Source organism: Styela clava, chromosome 9 (genome assembly GCF_964204865.1).
Source record: "Styela clava chromosome 9, kaStyClav1.hap1.2, whole genome shotgun sequence".
Taxonomy (NCBI): domain Eukaryota; kingdom Metazoa; phylum Chordata; class Ascidiacea; order Stolidobranchia; family Styelidae; genus Styela; species Styela clava.
Window position 1 is genome coordinate 9,744,602 of NC_135258.1, and position 17,637 is coordinate 9,762,238.

The following is a 17,637-nucleotide window of genomic DNA, read 5'->3' on the forward strand; positions in this document are numbered from 1 at the left end:
ACTAACTCGTAACCAGTCAAGCTCAAACATTAAAGTTTTGTTTGCTTAGTAGATGTTCTTGTTGTTGTATTATCAGACAATATGAATGGTATACAAAACTGGCATGGAAACTAAATTGTGAAACCCAATCTGGAAGTACAAAACATCCAAGATTTGAAAAACCATGTTAAATTTAGCAGTTTGTACCATGGCTTTATACAAAACTGGCATGGAAACTACATTGTGAAACCCAATCTGGGAGTACAAAACATCCAAGATTCGACAAACCATGTTAAATTTAGCAGTTTGTACCATGGCTTACTGTAAAACAGGCCCATAGGCATTCCCTTACGCTTATGGTATAGAAAGATACCTCAACAAAGAGGCTAATTCCAATTCCGCTTTCATGCTCAATATAAAATAAATATATCACAAGAAAAGCAGTTTTTATCATATTGTATTTCATCAGTCTTCTTCATAATCTAGATAGAAAAATTAATTTTAGATGAACTACAATTCCCCTACATATTCGCCAGTTCCCTCATATATTTATTCATGTAATGTCAGAATATAACATAGAGTTTTGCTTATATTTTTTCAAGCAGTCCCACGGCTCATAAAGCCTTTATTTCATGTTAAGACAATGCGTTTACAACAATATTCCAATACCAAATGGATCCAAAACATTGATCCTAAGCAATCATGGCCTTGAATATGGATGGGACTCTATTTTGACACCCGTAGCCGTTTGCATTTTCCCACCTCCTGGTGGTAGCTGAGTTGGGTTTCGAGACTGTTGTATTGAAATATCACGACCGTACGTTGAAGCTGCAATTAATTGTACAGTGTCATTCTGATTAAATGTTGGTTTTATATTTTTCATTTGCTGTTGATCGTTTTTCCAATTATGTAGAGAAAGTTTTATTCTTTCTAACATTTTATCACAACATTTGTTTAAGTTTTTGACGGCTGCATCATTACATACACTTGCTTCATTATTCATTTGACGTTCCGTTTGTTCGACCTCTGGATCAGGTTTGGTCCTTAGATAATCTGGGACAACGGCATGATTAAGATATAGCAATCTACCTTCCGTTAGATTAGCAAGATATTGGTCGTCATCCTGGCCCAAGCGTAATGGTATAATAGGATAATTTTGAAGAGGTGCTATTTTTTCAGCTTTCAATAAGTTGAAGAGTGAACTCATTTGACCCGATAACAGAGCATAACTATCCAAGACTGATGTCCAAGTAAGAGTTTCATGTTCGTGATCTATTTTTGCAATAAATTGTACCAAAGCATTTTTCAATTCTCGAGAACGATTCATGAGGGCTTCAACTGATTGCTCGAGCACTTTTTCTTCTATTCCTTGAGATTCCATGATATTATTTTTAGAAATAAGTGTTGCAGGCTGATAAATATAAACAGTACTCATTATAAATCTAAGATATCAATTTGCATAACTTCACATCATTTGATAATAAAAACTAGTCAAAAATCAAATACAGCCCTATCAGAAAATTTGAAACTGATTCTTATCACAAGCCACAACACAGTTTGATAAAAACACTAGTACAAGATGGAATACCGGTTTAAATAGACAGGTCTTATATAAAAAAGAAGTCTGTAAATGTTTGAATTAGGTAACTCACAAATCATGCTGAATATCGTTTAATTAAGGTACACAAAAAGATAATTTCAAATTTCATGCATAGAAATGGAGAGAACAAATCTTGATTTCTAAATGAACCGCATTGTAATATTGATAATAATTTGAAGAAATAATCTGCAGAGAAAACTCAATTGCAAAACAAATAAATTAGAAAATACTCAAGTTATAAATAATTTTTCAAAAAAGTCTAGAAGTACAGTATTCCAATACCGATGTGGAGAAATATGAGAATAGAATTTTTGTTAACAATATCAATATTAATAAACATCCATGATATATGGTATATTTGTTAGGTAACAAATAAAGATAAAAAAGTGCTCTGGGAATATATCAAGTACTGACTGACATTGCAAAATTCATATTGATAAAAATAATGCTGCGGTAACATGGTACAGTACAGTAACAATAATACTGTTCATCATTCATAAGGTATTAATAATCAAGTGATTAAAAATTTTACAGAAAAATTAAAAAAAATGATAACAAATTGATTTCGAAGAATCAAGTGCAATTTGCAAGAAGTTGCAATTTGTAAGAAAGAATTAGTTATATAATGATTGAATGAAAAAAGGACTTGTTCAAAACAATTTTAAAGCTTCAGAGTGTTGAATGTAATTTGAAATTTCATCGGAACATTTTAAAAACAGATTAGGCTATAGAGGATAATGGGCACATAACACAATACAGAGGTAAAACGACAAAAATTGTGAGAAAAATAATCAACTATATTTTATTATGAAATCTAACGCAAGGCAATTCTGTAGGTCTTGCGACTGGGAGTAATTTGTACTTTTTTGTATTGTTGACATCACCATCAATTTCCCATGTAAATTTTTCCAGTAACGTTTTTGTCAAACGCTGTAGGATATACTGAATGAGACGATGTCCGATACATACACGTTCCCCACCCCCAAAAGTAAATATAGAATTTGCTGATATAGTATTTCCCTGATTTAACCATCGATCTGGATTGAATTCATCAGGATTTTTAAACACATTCTTATCTCTATGGGCAAAATATGAGACATAAATTACAGCATAACCTTTTGGTATTTTATAGCCACCAATAGTCGTATCTTTATTTGCAATGCGTCGTCCTCCTAAAAACGGAGGCCATAATCTCTGAACTTCTAATAAAATTCTTGAAAGAAGTTGAGAATCTAATGCAGCACTCTCACGTAAATTAGCTCTTTCTTTCGCAGCCATTTCTAATATGAACGAAGTAATAATAGAAGAAAATGCTTTTGGAATAAGAGAGGATATGAAGAGTAAAATATGCTGTTCCATATTTTTATCCCTATTCATAAATGGCGCTTGAAGCATCTGTTGTATAACGTTGGACTTGTTAGGATTGACATAGGCATCGTTTTTGGATACTGATGCATCCAGTTTTGATGAACTATTATTCTTCTCTGCTGCTATCATTTTTCTAATATGAATAAGAAGTTTTTCTTTTGCTTCTATTGCTTTGCTCCAACCAGATTGACCAGCAAAAGGAATTTTAACACTAACAGGAAGGGATATAATGCCATGCCAATGCAATGTTGCCAACTCAGAAATAGATTTTGACCTTTCTGATGATGTATCTGAAAATCCAAGAAAAAATTTAAGACAGAATTTAGTCATCAGAGATTTAAATTCTTCATATACATTGACTAACTCTCCATTCGGTGGGAAATTTTCGAAAAACTTCCCAAAAAATTCCTCGATACTCGATTCATACTGTGTAATATTAGTGAATATAGGAGTGAGACAGTTCCTTAATAACTTTGCTGCTTCTCCATTTTCAAACAAAAGATTGTCTCCATAAGAATTGTAAAGAAATTCTCTATATCCATGATCGAAATCTCTCGATTTTTCATATAGAATTTCAGTTGTTTCTTGATGTGAACAAACAAATATAGTTGGTGTATTAACAAGTCTTGTTAGAAAGACTTTGGATGAGGTCTCAGATATTTTTGTGGTGATAAACAGTTCGGGGTCCCTGTAGAATTCCACCGACTTGTCGCCAAATATTGGGTATCCACATGATCCCGGAAGTTGAGACATGCCTCTATCAACTTACAGCATTTTCGAGTGTCTGTGTTTTGATCAGCTGATGGTAATCCCCGATATTATCGATATCTTTGCATGTTCTAATGTTTACTCTGAATGTTCTGTTAGATAATCAGATAATGAAAATATTGTAATCATACAGTCACGATACTACAGGTAACATTTACCAAATACTTAAATTTGCAAGCGGTCTTACTACTTTATATTCCCGTAAATAATTATTGCGTCTCATGTACTTTCTCACCTGAATAACTTCTAATGGGCGTGGCGTAACAATTTTTAAATATATGATTCCTGACCCCCACCTGATGACGTCATCAAAAAAATTACGTCACTGCGACGTCACAATAACGAAATACAGCTTGCCAAAGTATAGCGACGGTCTCCCGTAATGGCGCCCGCGAGTATGTTTACAAACTCTCAGCGACCTCTCTCGTATCGGGATCGTTGCGCAGAGCTCAAAATAAACAAGGATCACAAGGGACTAAATTGTCGCCATGGAACGTTCACGTTATCCCATTCCGAACAATTTTTTGTCCAGCAATAGCTCATGTATCGTGTTACAATCTGATAGGGCGTTATACGACACCACTCTAAGCAAGACTTTAGACAAGCAGAAAGGGCATATTAATTTACGCGATGGTTGAAGTTGGGTACCACACACATAAACCTTTGTTATTTTACCGTATGTCCAGCAATAGCTCATGTATGCTACAATCTATTAATAGGGTATTATACGATACCGCTCTAGGCAAGGCTTTAGACAAACAGAAAGAACATATTAATTGATGATTGAGGTTGGGTACGGCAAACATAAAGACTTGTTATTTATTATCCGGAGATTGATCATGTATTGTGCCACATTTTAATAGGACGTGGAATGTTTTCACTCTATGCAAGGCTTTATACAAGCAGAAACCGACGTATTAATTTGCTTTAACGATATGGGTGTAGTTTTCATACCTCAGTAACTTCTAGCGGGCTTAGCGTACCGGTAACAATTTTTGCATTTTCATTCATGAATAATTAAATGTAGAAATGCCATATGGCTCGCACGGAAATGCAGTTGGAAATATGTACCTTTTAGTCTTAAACTCAAATTTAGTCTTAAATATGTTGTCTTTCAGATCTTGATTGAAATTGAATAAAAATAGTACTTATATAAAGAATTTACTGTTTGTTTTGACTGGGGCTGTGGTGTGGAGTCGATAAAATTTACAGCAAACTTAGGCTTAGGCCATTTAGAATATGATTCTAACCCAGACTGGATTCCATGGCAGGTGCACGCCCGAGGGCGCTAGCGCTCCGCAAAAATGCACGCGAGCGAAATCAATTTTGCACGCCGAAAATTTGCAATTGCTCACCAATGTAAATCGGTTTAAATGGTTTTAAAATCAATAATCCAGTAATATAAAGATGCCAAAATATTATACCTCCACAATTGTCGACAAATACCAGCTTGCAAGATTTGGTCTGATCGAAATATTGCGAAGCAAAAAGACCATGGACCTTTCCCCAACCTTTGACCCGCGAAAAATTCCTCTCATTGTTACGTCCTTTTTTGCATCTTGCTGATTGGCCAATGTCACGAAGTAAACAAGGAAGTCGATGCTCGGGGAAAGGTCCATATCGTGTTGAATGATAGGAAATAGGAATCCCGTGAGAATAGTTATGGACGAAAAGATCGCCTCCGCACCAATGGCCAAGTACGGCTCTGATTCAGCGTATTTTTCATACAATAATTTTACACGAATGTACTGAACAGTACCGGTATCTAAAGTTGCTCAAACACTCCCAAAATTAGTGACAAAGTATGAAAATAATGTTTGGGGTCAAAGGTCAAACGTCCATTTTGCTCTAATTTGACGTATTTTTTATCCATTAATTCTACGTAAACACACTACCAAAATTAATGACAAAGTATGTCCATTTTGCTCTGGTTCAACGTATTTTTTATCCAATAATTTTACGCGGATGTACTGAACAGTACCGGTATCCAAAGTCGCACAAACACTCTCAAAATTAGCGACAAACTGTAGAAATAATGTTTGGGGTCAAAGGTCAAACGTCCATTTTTTCTCTGATACAACGTATTTTTTATCCGATACCGGTAATTTTACGCGGATGTATTGAGAGGTATCTGATGTCAAAGTCAGTTGCACGCGAGTGCAGTTGTTTTGCACGTCGTGAGCTATAATTGCACGCCAGGAATTCTTATTTGCACGCGGGAATTTCTGATTGCACGCCCGATTTCTCGTTCAAAAAGGCCATGAAATCCAGACTGGATTCTAACTGGTTGAAGAAAATGTTGACAGTTGGCACACATTTCAGAATTCCGAAATTTTGAGCCATTTAAGGAGGAGTAAAATTTTGACACCCATCATGATTGTCAACCGCAAGAAAACTTTGGTGTATGTTCAATTGTCTCTAAAAGTCAACTCGCTTTTTCAGTTTCTCCAATTGCCATCTTCAGAACTCTTAATTCCAACTTCAAAAAATTAGAATTTTTTATTTTTCCTCCTATTCTAGAATTTCGGAAATACGACACTCGACACCACGGCCTTGATTCGGAATACTTCTAGGTGACTATAGTCACTTTGGTCTAGATATAGTACCGGTAATTCATTTTCAAAGGCTCAATATGCAGCTTGCTAATGAACTATCTTTTGAATTAGAAAATAAAATGTAACCGTCTAATTTGTGGTTGGAGATTGGCCATGGTTCATCAGTTCATAAAGTTAGGAACAGGATGTTCATTGCTCAACAACAGATTGAGCCACTCATACGGCTTCATTTATAGAAGATATCATTGGGTTTATAGAAATGGTGAAGAGGGATATGATGAAAATGAAATCGAATCGAGGTTCACTTCGCTGTCGCCAGGTATAGATATGAAAATACTCGTCATATTTCGGGAATGCTAAAATTTATGAGTTGTTCTAGGTCTGGTGAAAGGCTTTTCAACCGTATTTATTAGGCTACATAACTGTTGATTGAAGGACAGTTCACTATTAAAATCAATGGTCCCAAGCTTTTTTGTTGAATTCTTCCTTTCCCTATTTTGGAACCCACTGTGCATAAAAACTACTTTATTTGTTCAATCTTTGAAGGATCCATTGCTAGTACATGTAGTAGTATGCACAAGTCGCACTCCAGTTTTTGTACAGTTCAAATAGTTTTTTATATGTGTGTTCGTGAATGAGTATTATATTTCAATAGAAAAAACTGAAAAATGTTATTAATACAACAGCAAATACAAAGAAGAATTCCTTCCAAAAACTGCGAAATTCCTCCCAATTGGGAAACATTGATATAAATGATATAATACATTGCTGTGGACAAAGCTATACATGGTGCACATCAGAGCACCATGTGTCACGCATGTCATACTTCATCATAGCCCCATTAGCGAATGATCATATTGACATATTTGCTTCTGTACCTTCATCATATTATATCCATATTAAGTTCATGCATCTGAAATAAATAACTGGATATCAAAACCATATTCGACATGGACTGGTAACTGGACAAAAGGCCGTGGTTCAAGTACGGCATACTATACAAATCGGGTGACATTTTCTCGTTTCAGAGAAACCCATTTTACAGATGATCAGACACCCATCCTTTGGGAGATGTCTGGACATTGTTGTCTCTCAATATCGGTAATAATACTGTATAATGAAGCTGCGCAAAATACTAAAAAAAGCGCAATCTAGTAACGTCATCATTGAATTCCTTGGGGAAAAAATAATCCGATTTACCGAAAAAAAAAATTTATCGTAGCATTTGAGAGTTTTTAGCAAAAACGGCAATTTTGGTCATGTGAAGGTCGCGATTAATTTAGATTATTATTGAGACAAGCGTGGCACGATATGAAGCATCTGACGTGGTCCCAGAAGCCCCTCGTTTGTGAGACACATAGAGTATTTGTTTTATTGAGCCAAATGGAGGGAAATTCTTGGAATTTGGATAGTGTGCTGTACTGTGGTTTGCCATATGATCTTATCATCTTTCTTTTTCGCCTGGTTAAATATGTAAATCCTAGTCTTAAATTTAGTTATTTTATTATTCAACAGGTGGAAGCATTGATCTGAAATTAGGAGAAGTTTCTGTTGTGACAATAAATAATCCAGAAAAAAGAAATGCGTTAACAGGTACTTGTGGTTATATACCCTTCATCATTTCATTTGTATTTATAGCTATTAGAGCAATCTTATAATTTACCACGCTCAAGAATATTCTGTGCTTTCATAATCAAGAGTTTTGAATCACCTATAAAATACATGATTTTTAGCTTCGAATTTTTATTTTCTTTTTGCTGCAAAATCTTTCTGTCTATGTTTTAATTATGATGAAGCAAAGGCTTATTTTTTTTTATAGATGAATTCGATAAACATTGTTCAAAATAGGATTTTTTCATTTAAACCACTTTCTTTTAAATATTGATCAGTTCTTTTTTGTAAATAAATTCATGTTATATTGCGAATAACTTTATTGCATTCAAACAAATATATTTTGAGTGTCATAAATTTATTGTTTTAACGCAGAAATTTATGATTTCAGTTATAATTTTTGATTCATTCAGGAAACATGTTGGTGGAGATGAGAAATGTTGTGAAACAATTGTGGAAATCGAAAACTACAAAAGCTGTTTTGTTGTGTGGAAAAGGTGATGCATTTTGTTCAGGACTTGATTTTGGACTTGCTACACAGCTGACAGAACCACAGGTGTGTTTGCTAAATAGACAACACTATGATTTGTTTCAAGTCATGGTTGTTGCTTGGATCAGTGATTTTAAGAGAGAATTGTGTAGCAGTGTTGAGTTTAGGTTGTGGAAGCGAGAGCCAAAATTGGTATGTGCACTTCCCATGCTGCGTGGATTTGAATCCTGTGGCGGATGATTATGAATGAGGAGATTTCTGGACTCCTCGGCGCCGCAGGTTGGTTCATGTAACTCCCATCTTGCATTAAACAAATTTTATTTTTAAAAATATAACTAGAATCTAATGATCATGTTTTGAGACTATTCACTTTGTCAGCAATTGTATTTCTCTAGAATTCGTTTTCTATTCAAGTCACTCAAAATTATCTTCCAGTTTCCAGTCAATGTTTCGTTTGGATAACTCTAGTCTCCTCAAGTCTTTGAAAAATGTGTCTCGAGTAGAGTCAATAACTTGTGTATATGTAAAACGCTATCAATAAGGCTGTTCCGTTGCTTATTAATGTGTTACTTGAATCCGTCTGCAATTACTGACAAAGGATCCGCTTCAGATCCGTAGAACTTGTACTAAATTGGATGAGATGACCTTTTAATGTCTTCTATTATCTTATTCTAATACTAATACTGCCCAGTATCGATATAGTCCAGAGTTTCACACTCACTTTTCAATATTTTATTGTCTTAGGATGGAACAAATATGTGCATGTATATGCAAAATACCATGACACTGTTTCAACTTCTTCCATGTATAACAGTAGCAGCAATCAAAGGAGGAGCTCTTGGAGGCGGGGCTGAAGTAGCCACTGCTGCAGACTACAGGTAGCTTTGAGAAGTTTACATTTATTATAGATTTTTCTTTGTTTTATAATTTTATCTTAGTATTTGATTTGTATGTGGTGTTGAAATGTGTACCATCTGTACCCACAAATATGGTAGATGGTTGTATGGGGACTAGGGGACGACAATAGTCGGGTCATCTGGGCATCGTTAACCAGTTTTCAGCTTTAAATACTGTATTTTACATACTATAATAAGGTCTGGGGATAATCAGTGGTTCTATAGCAAGTGTGTTACTAGCCCTCCAACTGTTAAACCAATATGTGATATTTTTGTATAAACCGCTAATTTTACAGACTGATGTTCCCTGACTCAATGATTCAATTTGTTCACAAGAAGATGGGAATCATACCAGGTATGGAATAACATGAATATTCATTTAACATATTACCAACACAGTTAAACACTGGATTTTACCGGGTTGGTCCGGTTAATACTGAAATTTACCGGTTGAAACTGGAGATTTCTTTTTCGGATATCGTTCGATCCAGTAGTTCGCCAAGACCCGTTGTTCTCCTGAAGTTTATCAGATTGGTCCAATAACTTCATAATGTCGAGGTGATGTGTTGTGCCTTCGAAAAGCTGAATAATATTTCCCCAAATTAGGATCAGTTCGGTAAGTTGATTTCACCTGGTGAAATTTCGGGTCTCTGTTGTGGGGAAAATTTACATGTTTGATGGAAATTTTGACACCAACTTCCAACTCCCAGAAAACCAAATTATTATGGAAGTTTTTTTCTGTTGAGAATACTCAGTGAGCCCAATGCTTTTTAATCTGTCGGAAATTTTTACTTAGATTAATGGCGCCCCAGAAGTATGTGTACCAATATGGAGGTAACTAATTTTGTCCGCCTACTTTACATCATGTTTTGTAGAGGTACTGAAGCCTGTGGGCAGCGGTTATATTCAATTCACTTGGCTAACGCTGACTGGTAATGGAACTAAAATAAGGAAAATCGGAATAAAATTACGACCTAACCATAGGAGTACCAGATTAATCAGTAGTTCATTTCTTACCATACTGAAAACTCACTATTACGGTTATGTATTCCTATCAGTAGTCCTGTAGTCTGATGATAAGACTTTGATAAACCAGTTCAATAGGTTTTGCTATTGCCATATTAGATATTCAAAGCCTATTAAGGCAGGGATGTACAAACAGATTCGAATACATTCCAAGTTCTTTATATAGAAAACAATCAATCCCTTTATGTTTGTGTCGTTTTAGATGTGATCAACATGAAGATAGTGTTTTATAGGTGCTCCCGAAGTATGCGAACCAAGATGGCGGACATCGGAACGTAACAGGTTAGGGTTAGGCGATAATTTTTTTCCAATTTTCCCTATTTTAGTCCCATTATCAGTTCGAAGACTAGCCAAGAGCCTCCCGTAGTATTTATACCTAAAATTATGGCCTAACCCTAACCTAGTACACATATTACATTCCGATGTCCGCCATCTTGGTTCGCATACTTCGGGAGCCCCGTTTTATATGTACCTAATTTTACACACAAACATGCCTCCAATTTAGAATGTATTCAAAAATATTATCTTAAGAATGTATTTGGAATAGTGAAATATTTGGATTTGGCCATCCATGTATTAAGCTTTCTGTCTGTATTCAATGAAAATAATCTCATTACTTTGTTCAATGTTGGAAACTTCAGGTTGGGGAGGAGTTACAAGGTTGCGTGACATTGTTGGTTCCAGAAAAACTATGCATTTGCTTGCATCTTCAATGCGGATTGACTGTAAATTTTCCTTGCTCATTGGACTGGCTGATGCATTGGTTTCAGGTGATTGGTTTAATCTATCATTTATTTAATCCAAATCTTCACTCTGGACAAAAAACAATTGATATGTTGGGAGTTACTGTTTTTTAAGGTATAGCTTACCAATTTATTGCAACCTGAGTAAGGTGACGGACATTGTGTGCTAAGACCTGAAATCTTTACCTTGCGATCAACCTCTACAGCGCTCTTTCCATCAGTGTGTTGGAGATGCTTGAGTCATCGACGCAAGTCACCAATTATTAAGACCTGGAGTGACATGAGGCATCTAATGAAATGACTCAGACTCTATCGCACATGGGCAAACTGCAACCCAAATCCGGCCCGTTGGGTAATTCAATTCAAACCTTGCTGACCCCTGCTCTATCGGCTGACTGCCAGTGAAACCTAACCCTGTGTTCACTCGACTTTACTCGAGACTTCTACCCAACTAGAGGCGGAACCCAAATAAAACATTCCAGAAACATCATTTGAAACTATAAGTGTGTATATTATAAGCAAACCTACCAGATACGAAACAGATATGATTTTTAAAGTGTAGCTAGGAAGTTTAATATGCTGATTATTTTAAGCAATATACATGTATTGATAAAGACTTAAGATTTGAATGTAACCCCTGGAGCAGCTCCATCGTTTGAGAACCACTGCCCTGGACAGTACTGGCCTGAAATGCCTCGCAACCATTGTTGAAAACCACTCCTCTTTGCCATCTTCTCAAGTAAATTTTTGCCATATTCTCAGTGACAACATCAAAAATTATCCCTAATACCATTTGCCTATATCTAGAAACTGACGAAGAAGACCTTTCTACTTCTGACGTAGCAGAAAAATGGTTGGAACACACTTTCAAACTCTGTGAAACAGATGCCAGTGTATTGCGAGCCATAAAAGCAGCTTCTTATGATTCAACTATGGAAAACGACCGCACTTTACCTTTATTTTTCAAACTAAAAAGGGAAAAAGATATCTTAAGCAGTGTGTGGGGAAGAACTGCGAACAAGAAGGCTTTGAATAAAGTCAGAATGAAAAATTCTTAAATATTGTGTGCAATATCTATACCTTAAATTAAATTTATCTTCAGTAATTATTGCTCGGTGTTTAATTATAAGTCTTTCAAATTTAGTTTTGCATATGTCAGGCTAATAACCGAATTGCTTAAGTCATTTGTGGCGATTTGGAGTTTTTTTTATATAAAATAGGTATTTATGTAGTGCTGCGCACCTGTCTGTTAACTCAGATTTTATTTTAAGAATTCCAAAACCACTAAAAATATAGATTTTGTACGACATGCACATAGCGAAATTTTACCTGCCATTGGTTTTCAATTTGCTGCCGCGGTAACGGTAGCTCGTCATCGCTCGTTTGTGGCGGCTAAAAAGTCAGTCGCTATAGGTTTGTCCGTAGCGGCCATGGTATGGAAATACCGCCATGGTTTTGCGGCAGCTGCAGACGCCACGGAATACTTAAAACTGCACTTGAAAAACAGGATGCGCCGTGTTCGCATGTAGTAAGCAAGTAAGCAAACAGTGTTGCTTACTTGCATCACAATTTAGTTGGTCTCGCAGATAGTAGAGACATGAAGTCTTCATTATTATAGTTGCAATGAAGCTTAATCTTCTGTGAAATGAAAACTGTTTGGATGGCGCCAAAGAAAAGATATGAAGAGTCGGATTTAAAATTCAGTTTCGTGAGATTCAAAATCAACTACTTTGCAACTACAGATGTTTTTGTGTTTGTCTCCAACAGCAATATGCCGCCCTTTCCGTGACGTCATTAGCATTTTTGATTTAATGTCATTCAACTGATTCTTTGCAATGGCATTCATTAAAACAAAATATATTGAGTCAAGCTTATAATTGACGATGATACGGAATTCCTAGGTTTGATATCGCAGAAACAGGGACACCCTTCTCACTGAGATTAAATCAAGATGTTGTTCTGGTATTTATGAATTATTATGTTATTGCTGCTATTAAATTTGATAAAATGCATGCTTGGAATTTTATTTTTAATGTTAGGGGAAATAGAGCTTATGGTAATTCAATTTTTGGGGAGCACGTATCCGGAGCTTTTCAGTTTGTGAAAACCAGGGGGTGGCAACATTTAGCTGATTGTGGGCCAAAAATTTACAACGCAGACAGAAATGATTTTCCTCATAGAAACCCTTTCCATTTGACATTTATAGAATGTTGCTACTCGACATATCGTCTTAATTATATTTTAACATACGAACCAACTAACTAGGGATGTGTGGCGTATCTAAAGTGTGGCAAGCATGGCTCGTGCCATAGTCAGGGGCGCAAAAGAAGCGGAAAGTTTTAATCGTAAAATGTTTTAATAGAATAATTTCAAATTGGAAATAACTGAAACTCGTATTTCTACACAAATATTAACGTACATGTATTTCGTTTAAATAACAGTCATTATAAATTGTCAACTAACTATCAAGTGTGGCGCATTTTAAACTTTGCCCTAGATTCGCCCTTGCTAGGAGTAGTAAATTGCATTTTTATCGAATATTTTTAACAAATACGGAATAGTTCTAATTTACAATCGACCGGGACGTGGCGGGTCGATAATAGATCCAGAAATTAAAACTTAATTAAAAGTAACTCAAAGCATATCGTGGGACATCTCTGGATCTTGTTCGAAGCGACAAGTATTGAATAAGCATCATATGAAAAAAATCCTCTGATTTTGTTATAATTGCTGTATGTTTGGTCAGCGTGATTTTCCTGTTGTCCACACCATAACGTCGGTAGTATATCTTTCTGCCAATTATTTTTTTTTCTCAATAATGTAGCATCTTAAATACTGTCTAGAAAAAAATTTATCTAGATTATTATATGGCTGTAGTGATAAAAGGTTAATGTGACAAACAGCATGTTGCATTTTTTTTTTGTTGTTTCGCTATTTTCTTACGTCACCTAGACATATGATTCCTAATAACGAATGAAAAAGCATCTTCATTTTGCGGTCTCCTTCACCCGCTTTGTTTCTTTATTATACCTACACCTTTTTCTGGCCTCGTCAAAATTTGTCTGCGCTCAGCCGGTCTTTTCAAATTTGACGCCGTCAGGTGAGCGCTGATTTTATATTTGTGAATTTTTTAAGTTTAATTGTTTATTTTCATCTTCGTGTCGCTAATCCTCTTATAATCCAACTTTGTATTAACTCACAGATATTTTTTAAGACTTTTGTAGCTATACTAATGCAGTTACGCTAAACCTATGCTTGCAATTATTCATTCAAATATCTACAAAATGGAATTGAGATTACAAGTTCTGAAATTAGCGAGGCGAATCCAAATCGGAATCTGCAATATTTATTAGAGATCAACTCATTTCTTCAGTTAGGCCCAAGAATAGTACTAAATGATTCTTGGCGTGTATTTGTTGAACTAAAGACGACGGCGTAAACAAATAAAGACGATCGAGAACAAGAAAATATTTGAGTTAGAACAAGTAAGATACTATGTATATATTCACATTTACAATTTGGATGAATTCAATAATTACAAATTGCCCGATTACGGCTTTCAGCTTGTGTCAGCGTTTCCAGCCTATATACTGCATGTTAGCTATGTTATATATTTCAGATCGTGTTCATGCAAACCGACTGGATGTAAACAAACTGCGAATGTTGACATCAAAAAACTGCCGGAACGGAACAAAAACTACGGTTAAATTAATATATATTCATTAAATTAGGAATTTCAGTTAGGCCATAATATAGCACTAGATTGATATTGAAGAAGAGAGTATTTGTGCTGAATCGAAGACACCGGGGAAGATATGGCTACGCAAAGATGTTTGGACCATTCCATCGTTTCTGAAATAAGAACCCGACAAGATCCGGTTGTGCAGAGATGTTTCGGATGATACAGGTGATATTATTTGCTTAAATGTTTTTTTCATTCCAACGGGTTCCATGATTTGTTTTTCATGTGTTATGTCTTGTTCTATTATGTTCTAGTATTTGGTTTTTAAAACCGTAAGTGTAGTTAAGGGGAGGTGATCAAGGAATAATAAGGTAACTTAATTTATTTACAACGAGTGCATACACGAGCGCGGTCAATGTAGTTTGCCGAACCAAGTTTTATGATTCCGACAGTGCCATTGTATTGTCTTATATTCTACTTAAGAGAAATGAACATTTGCTGTAAGCGCATTTCAAATTTACATTATGAATAGTCTTACAATTATTCGTCGTTTCGGCAATTTATTAATAAATGACCTGGCTTCCTTTGCAGGCTTCTCGTTCGCTTGTTGGCAATTTAATGTTTACTAATGCAGTTAGATTAATATTAGGCCTACAATTGATTGGCCGTTGAATTGCATCACAGATTCTGGAATTGTTGCCGACGGGATCTGCTGGAGGAAATATTTATTATCGACCACTGAGGTTATTTTTGTTGACGAACATAATGAGTAAGAAAAAAAGAACAAGTCCTAATTCACGATCCTGTAAGAAGTAGACCAGACCCAATTTTATGTCTCAATAGTAAATGGAATTGCGAAATTTTTCCCAACTAAATTACCCTTCCAATTTTATGTTGTATCAATATGCATGTGCAGACGGAAGTGGATCTTCAGCATAACTGGATTCTAAGATACAGAACAATTTAACTGAAGAAGTTTTTATCAACGCAAATCATTGTCTTTTCTGTAAGACTTTTTTGCCGTTGTTCACCACGATATTATAACGATCTTTTTGTTTGTATTTTATAAATTTAAAATTGGCGATTAAATTCATTTAAGGTAAAAATTGCTGTATAAAATGATGTGCTCATGCCTAGCTAGAAATCGATAAACTGGGTCAAACATGAACTTCAGTTACTCATTATTTGTTATTAAAAGATTTTTAAATGCTTGTTCTGAGGAATAACTTAGATCAGTGGTTCCCAAAATTTTTTGGCCCGTTTCCTTGTCTTCTAGCACTCATGGGCACGTTAATCATTTCAGTGGTATTTATAGTGCTATTTTGATTAGGAGATTTCAAATTCCATCATGTGCAAACAAGAACACCCTGTGAAATAACCTATCAAACAATGAAACTAGGAAAAACGGGGAGTTTTCCCTCCCCATCTGTTCTGTGGTCCCCTTTCGGTGGGTCACGTGCCTCGGTTGAGTAAAAGAAATAGCTAGAAGTACCAAATTGATAATTATTTTACCCAACGTGTTAAAAACTTTATTGATTTTTCAACGCAGTTGAATATTTATTGTTGTATCTCACCCCACTTGGTTGATGTCGTGTCCGGTCTTCTCAAACACAAGTATTATGAAATTTTCTTGAACCTGTAAATGGCAATAGAATGATAATTTAATATTTTGAATGCAATCCATTTGTACAAAAAATAAACTTCACTGTTGGTGCATTTTTCTGATCGGTTTCTTGTACTCCCGTGGTATGTGTACCGTGGTGAGGTTAGGTCATAATTTCATTCCGATTTACCTTATTTTAGTTTTATTATGAGTTCGGGGGCTGTCTGTGTTGTGTAACCTTCTGTCAATAGGTTTTAGTCTCTCGACATAACTTGATGTAAAGAAGGCGAACAAAATAGTTATCTCCATATTGGTACACACACTTCATTTTTTTTCATGAGCAGCAATAAGTAATCTGAAACGACATATAGTTTCAATAAATACCTTTTCCACGTTGACGTATTTGAGATCTTCGAGTGAAATGAATATGCGGCAGATGAATTACAAATAAGTTTTTCGCTTAACGTACGAACTGTGGATCTTTCTCGTCTCCTGTGAAACATTTAAGAATTTAGTTATTACTGTAAGTTGTAAAAAAAACACGGGAACACTGGGAATGATATTCGGAAATTTATATATGGTTTCCAGTATAAAAATCTAAGCGAAGAACTGTTGGTGCAAGGAACACAAAACGACAAGCGAAATTATAAGTTCAGTTGGCCCAAGACAAAAAAAAACATGAAGGCTCTGAGTATGATATTCGGAAATTTATATTAGGTTTCCAATGTATAAATACTAAGCGAATAATTATTGGTGCAAGAAACAAAACACGACAAGCGAAATTATAAATTCTGTTGGTCTGGGACGAAAAGGGCCCTGCCTAAAAAGACTACAAAACGAACGAACATGGCCGGTTATGAAATTTAGCGACTCATTAGATGGGTATTTTCAAAATCCTCGTTACGAGAAATAGCCTAGAAGCACCAAATTAAAAATATTGTTCTCACGGTTTAGTAACTTGAAAGAACGATTATTTGACGCAGGTGAAATTATTTATTGTTGTATCTCATCTCACTTGGTTGAGTTCCTGGGCGGTCTTCTCAAACACTCGAATATTATAAAAATTTTCGTGAACCTGTAAATGGCAATAGAATGATAATTTTATTTTTGTTATTTGAATGCAATGCTTTTGTAAAAAAGATATTTTACTCAGATGTTGGAACAATTTTCTAATCAATTTCTGCTACTCCCGTAGTATGGTGTACCAGGTTAGGGTTAGGTTATATTTTATCCGGAAATACCTTTCAATTCAAATTTTAGTTATTTTTCGAGTTCGGGGACTATTATTCCAATTTACCCTATTTTAGTTCTAATAC

The 17,637-nt window shown here is 35.3% G+C and overlaps 3 protein-coding genes across 3 annotated transcripts in view; 1 reads left to right on the forward strand and 2 right to left on the reverse strand.

The window, feature by feature from the left end:
- Positions 1-420: 420 nt before the first annotated feature.
- Positions 421-1,416, reverse strand: LOC120339761 (mediator of RNA polymerase II transcription subunit 8-like). Its single transcript, XM_039407954.2, has one exon. The coding sequence runs from the start codon at positions 1,412-1,414 to the stop codon at positions 680-682; it is 735 nt and encodes a 244-aa protein (XP_039263888.2). The 5' UTR covers positions 1,415-1,416; the 3' UTR covers positions 421-679.
- The window catches only part of LOC120339746 (cytochrome P450 26B1-like), a 138,315-nt gene continuing 122,068 nt past the window's right edge, over positions 1,391-17,637 (reverse strand). Inside the window, exon 2 of the mRNA XM_078116017.1 lies at positions 1,391-3,807. Coding sequence (XP_077972143.1) covers positions 2,375-3,700 — 1,326 coding nt within the window. The 5' untranslated portion in view covers positions 3,701-3,807 and the 3' untranslated portion in view covers positions 1,391-2,374. The remainder of the gene's footprint in view (positions 3,808-17,637) is intronic.
- Positions 6,327-12,122, forward strand: LOC120339995 (ethylmalonyl-CoA decarboxylase-like). Its single transcript, XM_078116024.1, has 7 exons — positions 6,327-6,589; positions 7,786-7,863; positions 8,295-8,437; positions 9,116-9,249; positions 9,564-9,622; positions 10,935-11,063; positions 11,844-12,122. Exons 1-7 carry the CDS (start codon positions 6,424-6,426, stop codon positions 12,092-12,094), a joined length of 960 nt encoding a protein of 319 aa, XP_077972150.1. The 5' UTR covers positions 6,327-6,423; the 3' UTR covers positions 12,095-12,122.